Source organism: Bombus flavifrons, chromosome 16, assembly GCF_040668555.2.
Source record: "Bombus flavifrons isolate JBK064 chromosome 16, iyBomFlav1_principal, whole genome shotgun sequence".
In the NCBI taxonomy this organism is placed as follows: domain Eukaryota; kingdom Metazoa; phylum Arthropoda; class Insecta; order Hymenoptera; family Apidae; genus Bombus; species Bombus flavifrons.
In genome coordinates this window covers 4,784,507-4,804,934 of record NC_138457.1, presented here as the reverse complement: position 1 = coordinate 4,804,934, position 20,428 = coordinate 4,784,507, and the positions used below count along the sequence as shown (strand labels likewise).

Genomic DNA, 20,428 nt, shown 5'->3' with positions numbered 1-20,428 from the left:
ATGTGTATTCTTCACGCGTATATTACGTCGTTTACTCAAAATTATTCTTTATACACCCTGTATATGCATTATCTGCGAACCCCGAGATAATTTAATGCACAAGTTTTGCACATATTGTAATGTTAATTCTCATTTTATATTAGTAATAATATAAATAAAATAATAATATTATAGTTGTTTTATTTGATTTATTTAACATTTTGCAATCGTATAAGCTTTTATAAAACTTCTACTATGTAAATTTGTCGACATAACGTAGCTTTAATCATCTTCTGTTTTTCTTAATTATCTTTATCATTAGAATTACGATTTAATTTTTCATTCGTTTATCCCAATTGTGAAACGTAAATAAAATACATTCAATTCTCTTGCGCGAAGTAGAAAATTGTGTTTGAAGGAATCAAATTCAGCAGTTTTTACAAATCAAAAGATACACTCAGGTCATTGAACTGTTGTACTTAATATGCAACAATGTTTATGATTTGGGGTAAGTATTGCTAACACACATTAACATTTTATTGTATGTACTCATTTATAAGCTAATAAATTTAGTTATTAAAAACTTAAACACGGCATGTTTTACATAAAACATCAATAAAATAATAGTACTTAAAATCTAACTTATACGCGAATACATACACTGCTAACACATATGAAAGTAGATGTACCTATCTATGAACTAGTGTTTTTCTCGTGTTTAGTAACAAAGTTTGACGAAAAATTTAATGTAAAAAATATTCTACATGAAAATACCAGTTTATACAAATGTAGTTATACTATTTCCAGCATGTTGAATACATTTTTATTATAAATTATATAAAAGTATTTTATTTTATGGTAAACAGCTACTATAAATTTGTATTTACCTCTTAGTAGCTTAGTAAGACCACAGACTATTACAACAAATTAAATAAAAATATCAGTGTAATAGGCATTGTTAGAATAATAAACGAGGTAAAATACAGCTAATTATGATTACAAATATAAAAATCAGTTTTATAGAAACAGCTTGAGGAATATGGTAGTAATTCTTTGTCCCCAAATATGTATATCCTAACTAATTCTACAATATACAATAATTATTATTGTTGGCACTCGTATACTGTAGTACAAATAATGGCTTTTTATTGACGCGAAATGTTGATATTGGATTATAGTTATATAGAACCGAACCTGCTTTCTTAATTGCATTTACATTAACGTTTTGAGCACGTGAAAATAGAGATAAAACTTGTTATAATAACTATGTACATTATAGGAGACTGGTTCGCAAGTGGAGTACAATCTGTAAATACGCAAAATCTCCTTGACTCTGTAATTATAACAAATAAGAGTATCATAAGGAGAATTCGCATACCTCCTTACGAAGTATATAAAACTCATTGGCGCAATGGTGAGATATCTCCATATAGGATAAAGATTAATAAGTTCCGATATTGTATCTTTACATAGTTTTAAGAAGTTAATTTCTCTTTCATAATTTTGTTACCACAAGTTGTTCATGATTTTCTTTAGATCCCGAAATACAGAGACATTATTGGGCAGCATCTTTTCTTCTACCTGTCGGAACAATCTTCGTTCTTGCTTTAATAGTTATTTTGATGGTAATATTTTGTTCATAGTTTCTCATATATTCATAACAAAATAATCAATTGTTATAAATTATATTCATAAATGACGGTCATTTTAAATTTACAATTATTTCAGGTTTTGTTCAAAAGATGTCCACAAATGGTTGCCGTGATTGTCGCAGCGATTCTTGGCGTTATTATTGTATTTACGACGGTGATATCAATTAGTCATGCACCGATTTATGCTTGACAATCTTTAATACTATTGTTCCAAATATGTGATATAAAATTTTATCTTTTATAGTATAGATTTTCCTAAAACATTATAGATAAAGACTGGTGTAAAGATAGTTGTATCATCAGCGGAGACAATTACACACACGTCCGCACATATTAAATATTTTTATACGTATATTTTTTTACAATAGAAAAGCAAAGTATTATTTTATCAACCACTAATATAAGTACTACTTACTACTAGCAATTCTTGCTACTTAATTTTATTTCAATCATATCCTTTGACACCCTTATCACTTTCTGTTCGTAGCTTTGTAATGCTCCTTGTAATCTTTGATAGCTCTAAAATTGGTATTAATATTTCTATTAATGTTTTTGTGAAAGAAATACATGTATACAATAGGAAAATTACGTACCTCGGAAAAGGTAGGATTTTCTTTCACTTCTTTTAATTCATATAATAGCACTTCTAAAATGTTAAGTGGCAACCAAACTGGTGTAGTTACGGATGTTAAGTGCGTTTTAAGACCGAAATTTTCTTTACCATCACCCATAACAGCATTAATGTATTCAACTCCTAACTCGCTAGCTTCTAATATTCTACCAGCATTTAACATAAGACGAAGAAGTTCGGCAGCATTTCGTTTCTATAGTAAATACCAAGTGATCTTTTATTATACAATATAATATAACAATATATTATACAATATGATATGATTAAAAAATTATTTACCTTGTATGACATCAATAACCATTGAGGTATAAACGCTCCTTCTTGAAGTAATTTCCGAGTGACTGCTTTATGCAACTCACTGTATCTGTCTTTTTCATGCTTCAACGTTAAATATTCTAACAATCTCCAAGCGGTGTTTGTAATATTCGTATTTGATAAACCAATGTCAAATATATCGTTTTGAATAAGCCAGTCCCATGCGTTTGGATCTTCTCCTCGACTTAAACGTATACACTGTGAAGCGAGACTTTCAAGCACGGAACTTTTATTAACATTAAATTCATCGCATAAATGCAACGCTGTCGTGTACAATCCAATAGTTGGTAGTATAATAATCAGCTCCGAGGGGCCAGCATGTGAAACAATATGCAATTCCGAATTTATTTTCGATACTTTCAATCTTGCATCCACAATGTAGTATTCCCTTTTTATATCATTTAATTCAAGAACTTCGACTTGTTTTTTTATTTTATAATGCAAAATATCTTCGCTACTGATGCTTCTTCTCGTTTGTACTTCATAATCCATTTCCTCCAAATAGTTCTGATCAATTACAGGCCTAACGATCCATCTATACTTTTCAGAGACAAGATGTAATGCATTAATACAAGCTAACAAGCACTGAGCTTGCCTTGATACGATCGCAACAGATTGTGATTCTTGACTTAATCGCATAGCTTGCTCGTACATCACTGACGCAGCTGTAAAACAAATCAATTACTGTATGAAAAAAAGGTTTAACACTGATTTCATAATAAGTTAAAGTAATACCTTTCCGCATGTTTCCTTTATCTATGTGAAAGCTATATAAAAAATTGTAGTAATTATTTTCTATGAGGTCCACACTCCTGGCCCTACCTTCTACTATTCTCTCTAAATCTTCATACATATCAACATACGGAAATGAAATTAAATCTATTAATTTTTTACGTTCAAAGAGAGTCACTACCAATTGTCTCAAACAATCTACTCTACGTGCAACATCCGGATTCGAATTTAAGCAATTGTAAGCTTTTATATGGTGACCCAGGTTCAAATGTTGCATGAATACTATTGAGTGAAGTGTTGGCAAATTAGGATCATCTTTATCAGCCATTAATATAGCTGTTTCAGCGAGCTCTATGATACAGTCAGAAGCATTATGTTCCTCAAATAATTTGATAACTTTCAAGTAATACTGAATTAACGAACTATTTTCGGATAGTACGCTAGATTCGAGTAAGGCATCAGCTAAAAATTCATCTGTTAAAATTCCTCTAGAAGCTCGAAGGAAATGATCGCAAGCTTTATGCGCTTCTCCCATTTCAAGTAACGCGACTGCTAATATAAATTTTCTCGATGCACTGTTCCACTCGCACCATGTATTCAGAAGCCTCACATACTCTTGAACCAGCAAGAACTGACAACTAGACAATAGCCATTCGGGGAAGATAAAATTTCCCGATCTCGGCCATCTGATATATTTTTTATTAAGGAAAATATAAAAAATTTTAAGACAAAAAAGAAACGTATACCACGTATATAACTAATATATACGCACGTGCATAAATAAATCGATAGTTTTATAAAAGGATACACGAGCTGTGCGATAAAAGTAATATGCGTTAACATCCCATAATGCCATGGAATTAAACTAGTCGCATCTAAATTTGTATGAGCCATCAAATTGTGAGCATGTTTTGCACCACTGTTCTCTATAAATAATTCTAATAATGATGAAGATCGATGTTGCTTGAATCCTATATTTGCTCTCGAATCAACAAGTTTCAATAATGCTAGACGCTGAACACTAGAATCTAATAGAGATTGTACAGGCATTGGTAATGCTGTGGATTCACATATCCACGTCACAACATAATAAGCTTGCATTAACACAACTGTCTTAGGTGCTAATGATGATTTTATGGAATGTAATGATCGTGAATCAAACAATTCAGGTCGTAGTAGTATCATTTGTTGTAAAATTAATAAATTTCTGCAGATCGCAAATCTCAATTGTGTTATTTGTGCTACACTTCTCGATATTGCCGAGATGCCTAAGTGACTACTAAAAAAGTGATTTATATTGAGTAATAGTATCGAGGCATCATGATCATCATTAAGATGTACTTTGTTTGGTTGTCCAAGATCATATGTTAATGTTTCTAGCAACATTGCCATAGCGCTGGATATATCTCTAACGTTTGATAATTTATGACAGCTAAGATGATGTGTGACAAAGTTACTAATCGGTTCTTCCGACTCTAACATCAGTTTTGACAATAAATCATCGATAATAGTGTCTGGACTTTTTAAATGATACAGCTCTCTCTTTACAGCTGTTTTAGTTTCTTCAGATAATTGTTCTTCTAATAGTACTAATGCTGACATTAAAGTAATAAGATCTTGACATATATCTTCGTCTTGTGACAAAACCGGCGTTGTTTTGAATCGGGATGTATATGATCTTTCATTACAAAACATTAAATATTCTAAAGCTTCCATTGGTCTCAAAAGCGAGAAGCATGACTTTTTAAGTAAAACTACTCCGTAAACGCTAGGCAGTAACAACAATCCCACTGGCCTTGTACTATTGGCATGATACTGTATAACCCAAGAATAAAATTTTGACCAACAACGATTGGCAATTTCTAAATAATCTTCATCCATAAGTTCGTAATCCATAATTTCAGCTTGTATCTCAGCTTCTACCGCAATACACACGCGTTCTTTCAATTCCGCAGCAGAAAGAATTTTATCTTCCAAAAAATTAGATCTTTTGTATATGTTCAATGCTTTTGTTATATCTGCCAAAGAGAACTGACCAGGGTGAAAAATGTAATTGATATATGCTTGTCTTGGATCAGTATCAGCATCACTAAGAATGTAGTCTCTGTCTGGCATTTGTTCTAGAATCGCAGCTTCCCATTCAGAGTTAACGCGTCCACCACTCAATGATAATTGAGCATGTGTTACTTCAACTGTATCCATATCAGTGGTTCTCCAAACAGCCCATAATCGAGTAGTGGTAAAGAAGAAGTCAACTAAATGTTGCTGTAAAGATTAATACATATAAAAGTTGTTTTAAATGGCAACTAATTTGTAATCAATATGAATAAATGTGAATAGTACATACATCTTGCGCGAACTTGGTACATAATCTAACAAATTTAAACATCCCATTATCTTGAATTGGCTTTAAAATACTAAATTCACATCTAGTACTAAATTTTAAAAAAGTTCCCAAGTATAATTCATTATTAGGACCCAATGCTTTTCTTAATATATGACCTTGTGCACCTTGCGAAGCAATGCGATTATCTATCGCCGTATCAGTCACAGCCACACATTGAGCTTTGTTACAAGACCACATACGGATATTACCTTCACGACACAATGCAAACAGATACGTATCACTTTCACAACTATGTATTGTTAATGACATAGCCACATGGGCTTCAGAATTGCGTCCTCTGAAAGCAGTTGCAATACCACTAAGAAATCTTGGCACTATTGAATCTTGTTTTAATTCACTGCTGTGCACAAGGCCGGTTTTTGTATCTAGCCTCAGGAGAAGTATAGTTCCAGAATTATAAGCAAGAGCAAACAGTGCTTCTTGTGGTGGAATAAGCCATGATGCAGCTGCATGAGGAACTGGAGAATCTATAAAAGAAAAGAGGAAAAAATTAAAATAATTGCTGTGGATACTATATTTAAAAAATGTTATTTTTTAAATTCTGTCACGAATTACTAACTTGTAGTTCCTGCATTTGTGATAACATGAAACATATGTGGATCTTCCTTAGTTCTTTTCACATTCTGTGCAGACATTTCACTAAATATTGACTGTGTACCTAAATCTTTATATGTACTTAATGAGTGTTCCTATAAAATAACAATTTGTTAATGCAATATCTAAAATCATACAATATTCAATTACTACCTTCTGGAAGCTACTTACATTTTTATGAATTCTTTCAGGATGAGGAAACGATAACTTATGAACACTAGAAACGGTTGCTATTAATATAATGACTGAATTAATTGTTTCATGTATAGAAATGCCATCCAAAATGGGTGTATCTGTAAACTTATATCTTACTCTACAGTTGGCTAAATTAATATCTAGACTATGTTCAACCAACTCAAGTACATCATGACAAATACGCCAATAAATAAATCGATTCCGTGTAAAATATTTCGAGCCATCATTGTATGAATAGCCTCCTGCTCTCTCTGGAACTTTTATGTCCTGTAAGGTACTTTGGCTTCCGCCTATAAAATAATATAATTACAGAGACAGGTACTGTATAACTATTTTCTATTTGAAAAGTAAGGTTAGGAATTCAATTTATAAGGTTTAAAGCGTAATATTCTCATAATTAATACATGCTCTCATAAATGGAAAATAAGTATCTTTGATATACAATAAAGAAATTGATTTTAAATTATTTTTGAAAGAATAATTTCGTGTGTTCCGTGAAAATAAAAAGGTTATGGTTACATACCCGTGTTCAACGTGATTTCGTTCCATTTCTCTGGTACAGTTTGATCAGGCACAACTTCTCGATATCCCAAAGGAAATTCTTCCATTTTTTACTTTGTTTATGAATAAGTATTATGTCAATTTAACTTTTAAATCATATTGCACTATTGCTCAAAATTTTAGCGGGCACCAAACATCGGTGCACCGAGTGTCACGCTTCTTCACGCTTCGCGCTTCTCAGTTTGGCGCCCTCGACTTTACCTTCTGTTGCTAATTTGCATAATTCAGTGTTTTTCCCGGTACATATTGAAATTTTAAACGATGATGTATTTTACGAAAAATTCGATCAAAATAATGCTTATAAAAAATAAATATAAATGAAAAAAAATTTACGATACGACTAAGGATGTAATGGATTTGATTAGACCTGTTATCAAAATTAAGATGCATAAAGCATCATTGTCGCATAAAACATAACCAATAACAACTAGCTTACCGATTAAATATTAATAATACAAAACAGTGGAAAAAAAGACATGAATAAAAAAATTATCACGGCATTCTATTTGATACTGAATATATTCTTTTCCATTGTAATTGTATTATTGAATAAATGGCTCTACGTTCATACTGGTTTTCCAAACATTACGTTATCTATGATACATTTTGTTATTACTTCTATCGGATTAACAATTTGTGAAAAGTTTGATGTATTTTGTATAAAAGATATTGCGATTAAAGAAATGTTTTTAATTGCAATGACATTTTGTGGATTTGTTATGTTAACAAATTTAAGTTTAGCACACAATACTGTTGGAACTTATCAAGTAGCTAAAATGCTAACTACACCTTGCGTGATAATAATGCAAATAATATTTTATAATAAAAAATTTAGTATACTTGTTAAATTAACATTAATTCCTATTATATTGGGAGTAGTAATTAATTTTTGCTATGATATACAATTTAATATTATCGGAACAGTATATGCAACCATGGGAGTATTTGTAACATCCTTATACCAAGTGGTATGGCTTTTATTCTTTATACAGCACTTATTAAATTTTACTTAAAATATCTTGATGTTTCTAGATGGTAAATATAAAGCAAAGAGAGTTTCAAATGGATCCAATGCAATTGTTATATTATCAAGCACCTCTATCTGCTGTCATGTTGTTCTTTATTGTGCCATTTTTAGAGCCTGTAGAACAAACATTTACGAGAAGTTGGTCACTTTTAGATATAGTTATGTCAAAGAATATTGTTCATTGAATTTGCAAAGGAATAGAATTAGATAATTGAGTGTCCCTTTTTTGTAGGTCATGGTTGTACTATCATCTATAATAGCATTTTTTGTTAACTTAACTTCCTATTGGATAATTGGAAAAACATCTCCATTAACGTATCCTTTCACACTACTTTATGGAAGAAGAGATCTAACATCTTATTATTCTTTATTTTTCTTATTATTCCTTATTTATTAATTAGCTACAACATGGTAGGACATTCCAAATTCTGTCTATTACTTTTAGGTGGCTCGTTAATTTTTCATGAAACACTGGCCATAAATCAAGTAATTGGTATAACTTTAACCTTGGTTGGCATTATTTTGTATGCTCATGCTAAGGTGAATACAATAAATTTATAAGCATAGAATATTACGAAAGAGTAGTTTACAAATAAAATTTCTATTTCAGATGAAGGATACTCAGGTTGTAGTACCAGATTGTGAGGACAAAGAGAGAAAACCATTGTATAAAATATGATTTTGTATGATTATTCATATACGATTTAATAGATATTAAATTGCCTGATTACATAGTTTTCATTTTCCTTGTTATTTCAATTTTTTTAATAAATAGAATATATCTATTGAGAGATAAAAATTAAAAAAAAGAAAGAGATAACATAAACCAAAAGGAGAGGTCAACGTCACACCTAGAGCCTGTGTGTGTGTGAAGGAACACAACTCAACGATGTCAAATCAATGGGGAAACTTTTAAATTATATGAACTTGCTGGAGTATTGCGCCAGGTGTATCGGACCCGATAGTACGTGTCTTATAACATCTTTATATAGAAACTGACTACCTATGCGAGTACTTTGGAGAAAATGATGCGTTTATAAGACATCTATTGTTGAGGAAGAGAATTAATCGCGACCTTCATATAAGTTGACCCAGAGCAGAGATGAATAGGGAAATCGCCAATGTAATATCAGAGAGGAACTTCTTCTTTGGTATTCTACTAACTATATATATTTATAATATATATTTATAATAATATTCATTACATACTTCGTACGATATATTTCATAATTTTTTCACTCATTCATGTAATTTTTAATTGATTCAGTATTATGTTGTTACTATTAATTAATTAAATAGAAATGAGATTTAGGGTTCTAGAGAAAAGATTTAATTTTCGCGGTACCATGAATTTTAACGTCTCTAATTAGTAACGCTCCCTATGTGCCAATCCCTGAAACTTTGTTTCCATGACGATTTGATGTAGTGAGGGTAGACGTTGTATCAATGAAACAAGTATTTATGCAACGTGCTTTCTAGTATTAAGATCTTTGTATTTACAAGGAAAATGAAGATCGAAGAAGTAAAAAGTACCGCAAAGACTCAAAGAATATCAGCTCATACACACATAAAAGGATTAGGTCTTGACGAGAATGGAGTTGCAATACAAGCTGCAGCAGGTCTTGTCGGTCAAGAGGAGGCTCGTGAGGTTAGAATTATTCGCATACCAATAAGTAAAAAAAAAAAAAATAATAAAAATCTTTTTGAACATCTTTTTGTTGAAATATACCGGTGCTAATAATTAATTTTTAAAATCAAATATTTTTGTATGAGAACTTCGTTTTGGAACAATGTTAAAAAGGCGCTTATAAGAACGATTTTTTCTTATTATATTTTTTTTAGGCAGCTGGGGTAGTAGTTGACATGATAAAATCAAAGAAAATGGCTGGTAGAGCAGTGCTATTAGCTGGTCCCCCTGGCACTGGAAAAACTGCAATTGCGTTAGCTATCGCTCAAGAGTTGGGTAACAAAGTACCATTCTGTCCCATGGTAGGCTCGGAAGTCTATAGTTCTGAAATAAAAAAGACAGAAGTTTTGATGGAAAATTTTAGAAGAGCCATTGGTCTCAGAATCAAAGAGACTAAGGAAGTATACGAAGGGGAAGTTACAGAACTAACTCCATCTGAAACAGAAAATCCTATGGGTGGATATGGGAAAACAGTATCGCATGTAGTAATTGGACTAAAAACAGCTAAAGGTACTAAGCAGTTGAAATTAGATCCATCCATATATGAGTCCTTGCAAAAGGAAAAAGTTGAAACTGGAGATGTAATTTACATTGAGGCAAATAATGGTGCTGTGAAGAGACAGGGCAGAAGCGATAATTTTGCTACCGAATTTGATTTGGAAGCAGAAGAGTATGTTCCTTTACCTAAAGGTGATGTACACAAAAAAAAGGAAGTGATTCAGGATGTAACATTGCATGATCTGGATGTTGCTAATGCCAAACCACAAGGAGGTCAAGATATTATGTCTATGATGGGTCAATTAATGAAACCTAAAAAGACAGAAATTACAGGTAACATAATTTGAAATTGTTTAAAAATATTTGTGTATTTTTATTTGAAATTAAACGTAAATTAAAATTGTATATTACAGATAAATTGCGCAAAGAAATAAACAAAGTTGTAAATAAATACATTGATCAAGGAATTGCGGAATTAGTACCGGGAGTTTTATTCATAGACGAAGTACACATGTTGGATATAGAGACATTTACATATCTTCATCGTGCACTAGAAAGCGCAATTGCGCCAATAGTTATCTTTGCAACGAATCGAGGTCGCTGCATAATCAGAGGAACTGAAGATATTGTATCACCACATGGAATACCTCTCGATCTCTTAGATAGATTGTTAATCATACGAACGCTTCCATATTCTAGAAAGGAAATAGAACAAATTGTTAAACTAAGAGCCACTACGGAAGGGTTGCAAATCGAAGATGAAGCTCTGTCAGCTCTCGGTGAATTAGGTACAAAAACAACGCTTAGATACGTAGTTCAACTTTTAACTCCTGCGGCATTAACGGCCAAAGTAAACGAAAGGACAATAATTAAAAAAGAAGACATCGAAGAAGTAGGATCATTATTCTTAGATGCAAAATCCTCTGCGAAAATTCTTACACAAAATAAAGATAAATTTATGAAATAAATGTGTTTGACTGATTGTTATTTAATGAATTGTTTGCTGTACCTTAACAAATTCATAAAATATTCAGTTGTAACATACACGCTTTTATAATTGACTTAATTAATTTACCATAAATAAAGTTTTATTTATGTGAAATATAAGTATTAATTGTTTTAATTAAACCTTATTTGCTTGGATAAAGTGTAAAGTAAACATATATGTAACATAATACATGCGCAAAGGTAGTTTTCCAATATTGTTCAAGATACTTTGCAACTTAGGGTCACAAAAGATAAAGCTGTAATCAGACGTTATGACATCACTAGATGATGTGTCTTAGGGTATAAAGGTTCTGTTTCCTTTAGTATACTCTTTAGTTGCCTGGAATCTATCAAGCAATTATAGTGTTTAATTCTGCCATTAGAAAAGTAGTTATTATCAAATCTTTATTTTGTAATTTACAATGTCATATCTTTTTAAGCTAGCAAAGTGTACAAGATTGTTAAATAAACGTAATGCATATCGACACGCACATGGATTAACGTTGGATAACTTACAAAAAGAAAATGTTAGTGAACTTCTTCTGCAAAAAGATGAATTTCAAATTAGACATATCGGTCCTCGACAGTGTGAACAATTGGAAATGTTGAAAACTATTGGGTTCAAGGTAGTATTTTAACTTAGTAATAGAAACATTATTTTAAGATAGTCATTAAGTTATTTAATTAATTTAATAGAGTTTGGAAGAATTAACAAACGCTGCTGTCCCAGCAAAAATTCTTTACAAGCAAGAATTAAAGATTGAACAGTCAGTCAGTAAGTAAAATGTGTAACTTATTTGAAATAATATACTACAGCAGTTGAAAAAGAAACTATTACAATACGTAGAAACGTGTGAAGTCACGCGACTGTAGATATGAAACACGTGTAAACTGATAACCCCATGATATTGAAATGAACACAGTGGATGAGTAACGAACATTCTTGAAGTATATTCATTCATGATTTATGAAAATTTTGCACATTAAATATTTTAATAGGCCGATGAATTAATTGTGTTAAAAAATGAGACAGTTTTTTCTGTTGAAACATGCATTAGTTTCATTATGTTCCATAAATAAGATGGCCTTTCATTGTGAAATGAACGTATCTTGGGTCAGAGATCAATCTCGTGCGGGCAGATTAGCATTCACGTGATTTTTGAAAGCTGAAAATTAATTGTAATACTTTCGTCTAAAATGTCAAATATATCCTAATATTCTGATAGAGCAGATTGCATAAAATGACAATTACATTTTAGCTGAATACGAATTGTTAAAGATGATTACACAGATTTCGGAAAAGAACGACGTATGGCGTTCGTATATTGGCATGGGATATAATAATTGTTGCGTTCCTCACACCATTATGAGGAACATATTCGAAAATCCAGGATGGTATGTTTCTTAGAGTGCGATTTATCGCTGATTTTAACGCGGCTACAGTAACTGAAAAAGTTCTATTATAGGACAACACAATATACTCCATACCAACCAGAAATTTCGCAAGGTAGACTCGAAGGTTTGTTGAATTACCAAACGATGATATGCGACTTAACCGGGATGGAAGTAGCGAACGCATCTCTTCTGGATGAAGGTACTGCGGCGGCCGAGGCTTTGAGTCTTGCTCACAGGAGCAACAAGAGAAAGAAACTGTTCGTTTCTGACAAAGTTCATCCTCAAACAATCAGCGTGATTGCAACGCGTGCTACTTCTTTGGGTCTCGATCTTGAAATCGGAGATGTTTTTCGAGTTGATACCAGCTCAAAGGACGTTGCTGGTATCCTATTCCAATATCCTGACACAACTGGATCTATCTACGCATTCGAAGATGTGGTGAAGAAGGCACACGTAGACGGTGTATGTATTTCGAGATCTGAAATCCTTGAACAAATAAATTCAATTACGTTTGATGCGTTTCATTGTAGACCCTCGTTTGCGTTGCTGCTGATTTGTTGGCCCTGGCCATACTCAAGCCTCCAAGTGAATTTGGAGTTGATATATGCGTTGGTACCAGCCAACGTTTCGGGGTTCCACTTGGATATGGAGGACCTCATGCTGGATTCTTCGCTTGTCGTCAAAGATTAGTTCGTTTGATGCCGGGAAGGATGATTGGTGTTACGAAGGACTCGAACGGTCAGGATGCGTATCGCCTAGCCCTTCAAACACGCGAACAGCATATCAGAAGAGATAAAGCTACTAGCAATATTTGTACTGCACAAGCACTACTGGCAAATATGTCTGCGATGTATGCTGTGTACCATGGACCTGAAGGAATAAGAAATATTGCAAACAGGGTACACTTCTTCAGCCTGATCCTAGCAAGAGGTTTAGAAAAAGCAGGGAATAAGATAGTCAATGAGTACTTTTTTGACACTATAAAATTATTACCTTCAGTGCCTTTAAAAATTATAAAAGAAAATGCGATTGCGTTTAAAATAAATTTTAGGTAATTTACCAGAAAATAACTTAAACGAATAAAATACAGGTATTACGAGAGTAATGTATTTCAGGTATTACGAGGACGGAGTTGGAATATCTCTGGATGAAACTACTACGAAACAAGATATAAATGATATCTTTAAAATATTCTGTGCGGATACAACCGTTGAAGAAATGTGTAGAGAAGACATTTGCCTAGAAAGAAACCTCAATAAATCCCATTTCGCTCGTTCTACACCGTATTTGCAACATCCTGTATTCAATAGCCATCAATCCGAAACAAGGATAGTTCGTTACATGAAGTCCTTAGAGAATAAGGATGTATCTCTCGTACACAGTATGATACCACTGGTAATTGAATGGGTCATATAAAAATACATTCTACACTATCGTCAACACAGTTATATTTTTGTTTATTTGAACAGGGATCCTGTACGATGAAATTGAATTCTACGACGGAGATGATGCCATGTAGCCTACGTGGATTCACCGATATCCATCCCTTTGTACCTATTGAACAAACCAAAGGATATCAACAGCTATTTGCTGAACTGGAACAGGATTTGTGCGCTATAACTGGTTACGATAACATAAGTTTTCAACCGAATAGTGGAGCTCAGGGAGAATACGCCGGTCTAAGAGCTATACAACGTTATCATGAGTCAAATGAAAACAAGAATCGACAAGTCTGTTTGATTCCCATTTCTGCTCACGGCACTAATCCTGCTTCTGCCCAAATGGCCGGTATGCAAGTGAAGCCTATCCTCATACAGAAAGACGGCTCTGTGGATATCGTACATCTTACAGAAATGATCGATAAGTACCGAGAGACGTTGTCTTGTCTGATGATAACATATCCGTCGACGAACGGCGTGTTTGAGGAGACCATCGCTGATATTTGTGATATGGTACATGAAGCTGGAGGTCAAGTGTATCTAGACGGTGCTAACATGAATGCTCAAGTTGGTCTATGTCGTCCTGGTGATTATGGTAGTGACGTTTCGCATCTAAATTTACACAAAACATTCTGTATACCTCACGGCGGTGGAGGACCTGGAAGTGGTCCTATTGGAGTGTAAGTAACGTTATTTTGATATTTTAATGTAAATATGCAATACAGATGATGACTTTTACGTATAGAAAACGGCATCTTGCTCCATTTCTTCCATCTCATCCTGTAATTAATTGTTCGGGTAATGGTCATAACAACATAAAACAAACTGGCGCTGTATCAGCTGCTCCTTTCGGATCATCAGCTATTCTACCAATTTCATGGGCTTACATTAAAATGATGGGTCCAAACGGGTTAAGAAAAGCTACCCAAGTTGCTATTCTAAACGCAAATTACATGAGTAAAAGACTGGAAAAGTATTACAAGACACTATATAAGGGAAAGACAGGATTGGTAGCGCATGAATTCATTTTGGACATAAGGGATTTCAAGAAAACGGCAAATATTGAGGCCGTGGATATTGCTAAAAGATTAATGGATTATGGTTTTCATGCTCCAACAATGAGCTGGCCTGTAGCGGGTACATTAATGATCGAGCCAACCGAATCCGAGGACAAAAGAGAATTGGATAAATTTTGCGATGCTTTGATTCGTAAGAATACTAAATATATTCATTAAAAATGTTTGTTTTCCTTTTAAGAAAGATATCAATAGATATTCAAAAGTTTTGTTTTGTAGATATACGACAAGAAATTGATAATATAGAAAATGGTAAATTAGACATTGTTAACAATCCATTGAAAATGGCACCACACACTCAAGAACAAGTAATATCAAGTAAATGGGATAGACCATATTCACGAGAATTGGCAGCATTTCCAGCTGTAAGTGACTATACTTGACATTCATTAGGGAATGAATAATAAATAAATTATATTCATATTTATTTACAGCCATTTGTAAAAGGAAACAACAAGATTTGGCCGAGTGTTGGAAGGATAGATGATATATATGGAGATAAAAATCTATTCTGTACGTGTCCCCCAGTCTTACCACATGAATAAGTGATTGTAGTTATTTTTTTTGTACAGTTAGTTATAGAATTATTCAAATGTTTATTGTAATCTTTTGTACAAACATATTATTTATATAAAACTTCTTACTTTTATAAGCAGAGAAAATATAACAAAGATTTCACTTTAAAATTCTCTCCTTTTGTAGCAAACAAAACTATATCATTTCTTCGTTATTCTTAATTCATGTAACAATTATGTACGTCTATTTAATTTATCGATATATTTACATTGTATATTATTAGATTATCTTTTTCATTATTTTTACATATATTACAAACCAGGCATAAGATACGCAATATTGTCGAGCATTTGCGAAAGTGTTTCGTGTTTAGCTCCATTAGTTTCTGGTACCTGTTGTGTTAGGCAAATCAAAGGACCCAGTGCGCAAAGTAGAGAATCCAGCAAGACCGACAGACTGCCCGATACCGCTATTTGTCCATCGTGTTCCTTTAACCGTTCACCGATGATCGTTAAGCTTTCACCAAGAAGTTTGAGATGAGCAGCTACATCGATAGGTTGAGTACCAACGACTTTGTACATTCCTGTTCCTATCATTGGTTCGTTAACTAAATCTTTCCCAGTTCGATTCGACGGCGGCGATACCGGAACATTTCCTACAACCGAGGGTAGACCTAGTTGAATAGTTTTTTTGGAGGTAGCAGGCTTTTGCTCTTTCCCATTACCTGTAATACAAAGAAAGACAGAACATAAAATGTTACAAATGTCATTGTGTTGTTCGATTTGCCTATCTCTAAACGAGATGCATGCATACAAAACAAATGATAATAAGACATCTACCATATAATTCTCAGAGGCATAAAACATATAAACGATATATTATTTGAAAGACTTTTGACTAATACGCGTGCACGAGAAGCAAATCAAGATGAATAAACTACCATATAACTTTTAGAGATATACTCGTAAAAATGATGTATACATGAGAACCAACAAACCCACCAATTTTATTAATGAATTTTTTTCGCGAAGCAGGCGGCGGCATTTTCCAAACAGGCTCATCTTTACTCGCAGGTAAAGAATGAGGTTTTGCTGCCAAGCGTTTTGCGCGTCTGCGCCAGTTATATTTTTCCAGATTTGGTACTGTAGCCCACAGTTCTCCTAAACGTTTAGAAATTGCTGCAAAATCTACAAAAAGCAACGTTTCACGAATAATATTAGCATCAGTTTTCTAAACTGACCATACATAGTAAGGAGAAACAAGAGTGAAGCTTATATACCCATATAAGGACATTGCTCTAGTAACTCTTGCCTAATTTCTTTAGCCCACAACATGTACGCGGTAAATCTCGTTTTCTGAAAACATCATCGAATTGTGAAATAATCATCCCCTTAATAACTTTCATGTGTACATACCCCTTTGTCTTTACGTTGTGCCTTCATTCTACCTATTATTTTGCCATCTTTAATAATTAGCTTTTTCTTACATTTCTCAAGCATGTACAAACTATTTGCTTGTGAAGGTGTTTCTTGGCCAGGTGGTTCAAGCTTTCTAAACCCTGCTTCTCTATCATCTATCATAAGAGGATCAACGTCATCGTCGCTTCCAGAATCCATACTATATCTTTCATCCTCATTCAACCCAGAGGGATCATCAGACTCTGACCCTGAAGACTGCTCTTCGTTATCTGACAATGTCTCTTGTTTAACTCTTTGCTGTCCAGAGTTGGAATTTGAATTTTTCCTTTGTCTTCCACTACTTGCATGTTGGATTGACTGATTTGGTGACATATGTTGGGAATCATATCTGTCCAATAATTGTTGATTTTGCAATTGCTGTGCTTTTTGACGTTTGTACTTGTTATCCGTAAAATCATCTGGCGATTCAAAGTCAACGAGTTTGGAAGATTTCTTTCTCACACGGCCACTGCGGGAGATACCCGTGACCTCTAGATCTGAAAGATAAAGCGGACTGCACCTTGCCAAGAAAGAGAAAGGGACCAAAATACTTTGTAAGATCTAACTACCACTCTCATAACCTTCTGGGATTCAAGATCATTATTTCTATGCAAATGTACTTTACACGAAGAGTGTGCATGGGTATCCAAACGTAGTTCACTGTATACTTGTTTGAATTATAATTTTTTTGATCGATATTTTGAAATTTTTTAAACTAGATGTGTCTGATATCAATTATTAGATCTCGTGGACGCGTATTATGTGTCACATAAATTTTACTACATACACATAAGTACAAAGAACTTTCTTTGTACCTGATGTACATAAACATACTACATATTGGAACGAACATAACGAGTATTACAATTACTTTAAATTATGAGTACAAAATAATTGCCATTTATTCGAATAAAATTTTATCTGTTTGTTTTTTGTAATAATCGTTCTCTCATTAAAGCCTGTCTCTGTTTCATGAAATTTCTCAAATTTAAAAAACCTGACTACGAATGAATTGTACACATCATTAGTTTAATGACTCTCCGCTACGGACAAAAGCGCTAGTAACCAAAACGCAAATTGGAGTAAATATTGCAAAGAAATTGATAAATTTGCTACAAACGCGCGCAAATCATGCGGAATACTGCAAGCGATACGAGCAAACAAGCAACTGGTCTACCAAATATCTCTCCCTATAAAGTGAAAGCTGATCTCACCGTCATTCTTCTGACGTTTCGGAGTCACGAACATATCCATAGCGTCGTTTCGTTGCTGTCGGAGCTTCTTGCGCCGCGGCGTTTTCTCAGATTTCGCGGGCTTACGAACATTGGCGCGCATCACGCGCTAATAAGTTCTTACTTTTTTGATGCAAATGCATCTGTTCAAATCTTCAGCACTCTTCCCAACAGAAATTACTCCTCAAACCCCAAACTTTGTTTATTTTTATGGCGATTTTAAAAACAACTGCTACGAAGGAAACCAGAATGCACTGCGCAACGTGAGTTACGCATTTAGGACGCAACGCGCGAAATTTAAAAATAAGTGTTTGATTTTAGTTTTTGTGGAAAATGTAGATTGTTCTAAATGTTGCATAAACTTTCCAACTTACAGGATATAAAAGTAATAGTTTACATTATTTAAAAAGATAAGAATCTAGAATAATAAATTTAGTAGATCTAATGATAAAAAAATAATAAATCTAGAATATATTATAAAAAAATGTATTATTTACATTATTAAGTTCATCGAAATTAATTAAAAGAAATGCATACAAATTTAAATATCATCTTCTTGTTGCCATCCATCTTCGTTAGATAAAAATCTTCTCTTGTGGCTAGTATTCATGTAAGGTCTTAATGCCCATTCCGTATCAGCTGCTGCTTCTGCATCCAAAGTACCTAATTTAATTTGATATAATTTTAATTGAAATCTGGGACCAACTTCTACCAGTTCGATGGCCTTTCCATAAATCTTTTTATAAGTGTGATGCCGGAAGGATATGTAGTCATCGTGATTGGCAAAAGTAATTATTCTTTTGCTATCTTCTTTTGGTACTGGGAATAAATATTTTAAAATACTCATAACACGTTCACCTAACTTTGTTTTGAAATTGTGAAATATAAGGTGAGGGTATTGTTCAGACATGGTTCCAATATCAGGAATATCGTGTCTCATAATAACGTCTGACATGGTGAAATATGCAGTAGGTCCATAGGGAAGATGACAAACAATAAGAGAATCAGGCACACCTCTGTGTTCGTGCACAATTATGAAATCTGTAACGTCGTTTGCTCTGCAGGCATGTATCAATTGTTTCATTTCATAGTTTCCTCGATTCATTCTTTGAGAATTAGGAAGTATCAAACGCAATTCTTTGACAAACATTTTCAATCTGGAACTTGGGTCGCGAGAAGTGGTGATCACAATTTTTGGATCTTCAACTCCAGCCCAACGATATTCATCATCTTCGTGAGATCCCACAATACCTCCCATTTCTGTTCCAATAGCAACAGCCATTTCTGGTCCAGCATCTTCCCAAGCTAATTGTTTTTGTATGTTCAAAGCATCTTTTCTTAGATCTGGATGTATAGGTATATTTTGCTCTAGGCTGCGTTTAATTTTTTCCTTCTTTTCTTGAATGCTTTTTAATTTATCTTGAACGGATTTTCTGTAGAGATATTCTCTACGAAGCCTCGCTTGTCTCCGTAACATTTTGACGTTTCAATAAATACCTTGTACTTAGTAAATACTTTCCAAAACTAAAGGCTTATAGGTTATAAGAATCACACACGTCCTGATGTAATATAAACAATAATTATAGCTGATAGAAGACAGATTGTGCGATAATAAAATTTAATTTAACGTATTATTAAGTTTTTATCATCAAGTTAATAAAACTATTATTGATTAATTTATTCCAAATTAGTAATATACTTGTATTGTATATTTTCTCGGTGTATAAATTCAGGCGGTAACGCGATTGGTCAAGCTGGCGGTGGCGAGCCAATTACAGCGTTCGAGCGGTGATGACGTGCTTCAACGACTAAATCTCGAAATTAGTTAGTAGTTAATAAGTTTGCATTTTCGTGTACTTGCAAAAATGAAATTTGTGCTTGAATTTGCGTCGTTAATGAAAATAAGCGACGGTGAGTTTTCTTTCTCTCTCGATAGTTATTATAATCATAAGTAGACCGAGGATTCTTATATATCTATAGGAAATATGAAAGTGCAAAATTGTACAAAATTTATATGATATGAAGAAATATGTAAAATATTTAAATAT

At 33.3% G+C, this 20,428-nt stretch overlaps 7 protein-coding genes across 10 annotated transcripts; 4 read left to right on the top strand and 3 right to left on the bottom strand.

Moving 5' to 3' along the window:
• The first annotated feature begins 18 nt into the window (after window positions 1-18).
• LOC138188162 (uncharacterized) lies at window positions 19-2,520 on the top strand. Of its 2 annotated transcripts, XM_069129683.1 has the most exons (4): window positions 19-487; window positions 1,259-1,393; window positions 1,516-1,604; window positions 1,708-2,520. In XM_069129683.1, the coding sequence occupies exons 1-4, from the start codon at window positions 472-474 to the stop codon at window positions 1,819-1,821; spliced, it is 354 nt and encodes a 117-aa protein (XP_068985784.1). In that variant the 5' UTR covers window positions 19-471; the 3' UTR covers window positions 1,822-2,520. The 2 variants fall into 2 exon arrangements, 1 of the variants encoding a protein (XP_068985784.1); XR_011175383.1 differs by lacking the exon at window positions 19-487 and adding an exon at window positions 701-954 and having other exon boundaries at window positions 1,259-1,604; window positions 1,708-1,766.
• Nup160 (nuclear pore complex protein Nup160) lies at window positions 1,029-7,169 on the bottom strand. Its single transcript, XM_069129667.1, has 10 exons — window positions 7,029-7,169; window positions 6,482-6,795; window positions 6,276-6,405; window positions 5,657-6,183; window positions 4,118-5,574; window positions 3,313-3,995; window positions 2,542-3,242; window positions 2,225-2,455; window positions 2,047-2,150; window positions 1,029-1,886 (listed from the first exon to the last, which is right to left on the bottom strand). The coding sequence occupies exons 1-9, from the start codon at window positions 7,111-7,113 to the stop codon at window positions 2,049-2,051; spliced, it is 4,230 nt and encodes a 1,409-aa protein (XP_068985768.1). The 5' UTR covers window positions 7,114-7,169; the 3' UTR covers window positions 1,029-1,886; window positions 2,047-2,048.
• Window positions 7,170-7,542: 373 nt separating this feature from the next.
• Window positions 7,543-8,825, top strand: LOC138188160 (solute carrier family 35 member E3-like). The gene is made up of 5 exons (XM_069129681.1): window positions 7,543-8,034; window positions 8,099-8,251; window positions 8,326-8,408; window positions 8,495-8,633; window positions 8,704-8,825. Exons 1-5 carry the CDS (start codon window positions 7,543-7,545, stop codon window positions 8,770-8,772), a joined length of 936 nt encoding a protein of 311 aa, XP_068985782.1. The 3' UTR covers window positions 8,773-8,825.
• A 680-nt stretch (window positions 8,826-9,505) lies between these two features.
• On the top strand, window positions 9,506-11,265 carry pont (RuvB-like helicase pontin). The gene is made up of 3 exons (XM_069129673.1): window positions 9,506-9,741; window positions 9,936-10,611; window positions 10,692-11,265. The coding sequence occupies exons 1-3, from the start codon at window positions 9,601-9,603 to the stop codon at window positions 11,243-11,245; spliced, it is 1,371 nt and encodes a 456-aa protein (XP_068985774.1). The 5' UTR covers window positions 9,506-9,600; the 3' UTR covers window positions 11,246-11,265.
• Window positions 11,266-11,455: 190 nt separating this feature from the next.
• On the top strand, window positions 11,456-15,861 carry LOC138188153 (glycine dehydrogenase (decarboxylating), mitochondrial). Its single transcript, XM_069129668.1, has 10 exons — window positions 11,456-11,891; window positions 11,962-12,040; window positions 12,525-12,660; window positions 12,732-13,122; window positions 13,191-13,711; window positions 13,776-14,055; window positions 14,130-14,779; window positions 14,845-15,308; window positions 15,395-15,540; window positions 15,610-15,861. The coding sequence occupies exons 1-10, from the start codon at window positions 11,688-11,690 to the stop codon at window positions 15,718-15,720; spliced, it is 2,982 nt and encodes a 993-aa protein (XP_068985769.1). The 5' UTR covers window positions 11,456-11,687; the 3' UTR covers window positions 15,721-15,861.
• A 76-nt stretch (window positions 15,862-15,937) lies between these two features.
• Window positions 15,938-18,644, bottom strand: LOC138188156 (HMG box-containing protein 4). 3 transcript variants are annotated; one of them, XM_069129676.1, is made up of 5 exons: window positions 18,363-18,644; window positions 17,107-17,645; window positions 16,971-17,046; window positions 16,693-16,878; window positions 15,938-16,346 (listed from the first exon to the last, which is right to left on the bottom strand). In XM_069129676.1, the coding sequence occupies exons 1-5, from the start codon at window positions 18,481-18,483 to the stop codon at window positions 16,003-16,005; spliced, it is 1,266 nt and encodes a 421-aa protein (XP_068985777.1). In that variant the 5' UTR covers window positions 18,484-18,644; the 3' UTR covers window positions 15,938-16,002. The 3 variants fall into 3 exon arrangements, with proteins under 3 accessions (XP_068985777.1, XP_068985776.1, XP_068985775.1); XM_069129675.1 differs by having other exon boundaries at window positions 15,938-16,415; window positions 17,107-17,639; window positions 18,363-18,640; XM_069129674.1 differs by having other exon boundaries at window positions 15,938-16,415; window positions 18,363-18,638.
• A 135-nt stretch (window positions 18,645-18,779) lies between these two features.
• LOC138188161 (U3 small nucleolar ribonucleoprotein protein IMP4) lies at window positions 18,780-20,066 on the bottom strand. Its single transcript, XM_069129682.1, has one exon. The coding sequence runs from the start codon at window positions 19,855-19,857 to the stop codon at window positions 18,922-18,924; it is 936 nt and encodes a 311-aa protein (XP_068985783.1). The 5' UTR covers window positions 19,858-20,066; the 3' UTR covers window positions 18,780-18,921.
• Window positions 20,067-20,428: the final 362 nt, after the last annotated feature.

Coding starts and splice junctions, on each gene's coding strand:
- LOC138188162 (XM_069129683.1), top strand. Junction 1,394..1,515: donor TAAAACTCATTGGCGCAATG/GTGAGATATCTC, acceptor GATTTTCTTTAG/ATCCCGAAATACAGAGACAT. Junction 1,605..1,707: donor CTTTAATAGTTATTTTGATG/GTAATATTTTGT, acceptor CAATTATTTCAG/GTTTTGTTCAAAAGATGTCC.
- Nup160 (XM_069129667.1), bottom strand. CDS start 7,113: ATGGAAGAATTTCCTTTGGGATATCGAGAAGTTGTGCCTGATCAAACT. Junction 3,243..3,312: donor TAAAGGAAACATGCGGAAAG/GTATTACTTTAA, acceptor TTTGTTTTACAG/CTGCGTCAGTGATGTACGAG. Junction 2,151..2,224: donor AAAATCCTACCTTTTCCGAG/GTACGTAATTTT, acceptor TACCAATTTTAG/AGCTATCAAAGATTACAAGG.
- LOC138188160 (XM_069129681.1), top strand. CDS start 7,543: ATGAATAAAAAAATTATCACGGCATTCTATTTGATACTGAATATATTC. Junction 8,252..8,325: donor GTTGGTCACTTTTAGATATA/GTTATGTCAAAG, acceptor CCTTTTTTGTAG/GTCATGGTTGTACTATCATC. Junction 8,409..8,494: donor GGAAAAACATCTCCATTAAC/GTATCCTTTCAC, acceptor TTTATTAATTAG/CTACAACATGGTAGGACATT.
- pont (XM_069129673.1), top strand. CDS start 9,601: ATGAAGATCGAAGAAGTAAAAAGTACCGCAAAGACTCAAAGAATATCA. Junction 9,742..9,935: donor GTCAAGAGGAGGCTCGTGAG/GTTAGAATTATT, acceptor TATTTTTTTTAG/GCAGCTGGGGTAGTAGTTGA. Junction 10,612..10,691: donor TAAAAAGACAGAAATTACAG/GTAACATAATTT, acceptor TGTATATTACAG/ATAAATTGCGCAAAGAAATA.
- LOC138188153 (XM_069129668.1), top strand. CDS start 11,688: ATGTCATATCTTTTTAAGCTAGCAAAGTGTACAAGATTGTTAAATAAA. Junction 14,056..14,129: donor TACACAGTATGATACCACTG/GTAATTGAATGG, acceptor TTATTTGAACAG/GGATCCTGTACGATGAAATT. Junction 15,309..15,394: donor ATTTTGCGATGCTTTGATTC/GTAAGAATACTA, acceptor TTTGTTTTGTAG/ATATACGACAAGAAATTGAT.
- LOC138188156 (XM_069129674.1), bottom strand. CDS start 18,483: ATGCGCGCCAATGTTCGTAAGCCCGCGAAATCTGAGAAAACGCCGCGG. Junction 17,047..17,106: donor CACAACGTAAAGACAAAGGG/GTATGTACACAT, acceptor TGATGTTTTCAG/AAAACGAGATTTACCGCGTA. Junction 16,879..16,970: donor AGAGCAATGTCCTTATATGG/GTATATAAGCTT, acceptor TGCTTTTTGTAG/ATTTTGCAGCAATTTCTAAA.
- LOC138188161 (XM_069129682.1), bottom strand. CDS start 19,857: ATGTTACGGAGACAAGCGAGGCTTCGTAGAGAATATCTCTACAGAAAA.